The sequence below is a fragment of the Saprolegnia parasitica genome, assembly GCF_000151545.1.
Source record: "Saprolegnia parasitica CBS 223.65 unplaced genomic scaffold supercont2.1383, whole genome shotgun sequence".
NCBI lineage: Eukaryota > Oomycota > Saprolegniomycetes > Saprolegniales > Saprolegniaceae > Saprolegnia > Saprolegnia parasitica.
The window spans coordinates 1-2,069 of NW_012157777.1; the positions used below are offsets into that span (position 1 = coordinate 1).

The window sequence follows — 2,069 nt, forward strand, 5'->3', positions numbered from 1 at the left end:
AGGCCATGGAGCCGCCCTTGCCGCCCGAGCGCGCGACGACGCAGGCCATGATGAACACAATGAGCGCCGCAATCGCAAAGATGAGCCCACCGATTGCGAGCTTGGTGGCGAACGACTCGAAGAGGTCGAGGGCGGCGGGGCGGCACTTGGGGTATACGATGTCGGTCGCGTTGTCGTACTTATTGCTTCCCAAGTAGTTGACGCACCACGGCGCCGTCACCGACGTGGGCGGGCAGTTCTCCTGGCCTCATTTGTAGAGTTCGCTAAAGTCAATGTCCTCGGTCTTCTTGCACTCCTCGCAGATCGTCTTAAACGTCTCGACGTTGGGCACGACGAACGCGCCCACCGCCGTCGAGTTGAGGCTCTTACAGAGACCCGAGAAGCCCACCTGGTCGTTTGCGTCGAGTTTGAGCGCCTTGATGATGGGCGTGAGCGACGATGACGCCGACGGCGAGAAGAGGGCAATGGCGTCGCCGAGGCTGCCATCCGAGCAGTAGTGCTCCAGCATGACGCCGCAGTACGCCAAGTCAAAGGCCTTCGCGACCGACTCTTCGGCGTCCTCGGCCGGGAACTTGGCGTCGCTCCACTTGCTGGCAGTCGACGCGCCGGCAAAGCCCGTGATCATAATGATGATGGAAACCACGATCGCGATAAACACGAAAAAGCTGTACGTGTAGAGGAGGCATTTCTGGCGCTTGAGCGCGCCCATGAGGCCCATGAACGCGATGAGGAGCACGAGCACGCCAAAGGCGAGGATGAGGTAGAACGCCGCCGCCGACGAGCCGTTGGACGCCGCCTCGAAGATTTTCGACCAGCCCTCGTCCGTCGACGCGCCGACCCAGATGAGCAGCGCGCCGGCGATGACGAACGCGATGTTGAGCACGATGAGCGTGGCCTTGGAGACGTCGGTGCACATAGTGCTGCTGCTCGGTGGTGGTAGTCGCGAAATGAGAAACAGCAGCTACGGATTTCGAGCGAGCAAATTTTCGAACACAACTGCGCCGGTTGTGATTGGTGGTCTGATTTTTTGCGGACGATCTTGGGTCGTATCCGGACAGGTACCCACCACCGGTGTTTGTGGATGAAGAGAAGGTCTTCTGATCGTGCATCGCAATATGAAGTGAGCTCGGTTCAATAGTAAGCTTAAGCTTAGTTGAAATAGTGCATTCTCCTGCTGACGGAAGATGCTCCCGACGCGACGTCGTCCGTCTATGCTGCCAGCCAGTGTTGACGGCGTCGTGGTCTTCCTCATACCGGTAGTTTGATTTCGGAACAGATTCATTGACAGCCCATCGACCAAGAAACGATTCTTCGGGTAATTCGCACTCCAAGAGTGCTGTGTTGGCGCACACAAGTCGAGTGCAGGACCTCCCACGGGCAAATCGCTTGCGCTGCATCCTAGAGCTACAGTACGGTGTACGAAGCGCGAGCCGTGTGGATTGGCCACGAGAATACTTGAATGCATTGACATGGGGTGCGAAGGAACGGCCCGACGCGATGGATATGATATCACTGGGTGAGCGCTCCGAGCTCTGGTAGGCGGCGTTCATCACCATTAAATGATCCAAGACGGCGTCATGACAAATAGCGCCACAGAAAGGGGCAGACGAATGCATTCGATTTGCGACCTCGGAACCACCATCACCCTGCATGCACCATGCACCAACTGCCTCGGTCATGGGTTGACATAGTGCACAGTACCGGTAGTAGGTTGAGATTCCAGCGCGACAGGCTGTTTGCTCATGCAAGCAACCAGCTCATCGCCGCAGCACCAGAGCGTACAACAAGGTGCACGAGCATGACGTGCGTGAAGCCGCCGGACGCTCCAGTGGCGTGCGGGCAAGAAAGGGCACGAAGTGCAGCTGGATGCTTCAAGCTTTGAGATTGCACTTGATTCGGATTGGCTGTTGGAAGCCAATCAGCGCAAAGGTCATCTGACCGGCAGTCGGGAAGGCAGCCACTTGCGCATCCCCTTTCAAGCCGCACGATGGAGTCTGCGCCGCTGCTGCACGCGCCGTCCTCGCCGTCCTCGGCCCCGTACGCCAAGCCGACTGGCGCTCGGCCTCGCT

At 58.5% G+C, this 2,069-nt stretch overlaps 1 protein-coding gene across 1 annotated transcript; it reads right to left on the reverse strand.

The window, feature by feature from the left end:
- On the reverse strand, positions 1 to 961 carry SPRG_18688 (hypothetical protein). Its single transcript, XM_012358128.1, has one exon. The coding sequence runs from the start codon at positions 914 to 916 to the stop codon at positions 248 to 250; it is 669 nt and encodes a 222-aa protein (XP_012213518.1). The 5' UTR covers positions 917 to 961; the 3' UTR covers positions 1 to 247.
- Positions 962 to 2,069: the final 1,108 nt, after the last annotated feature.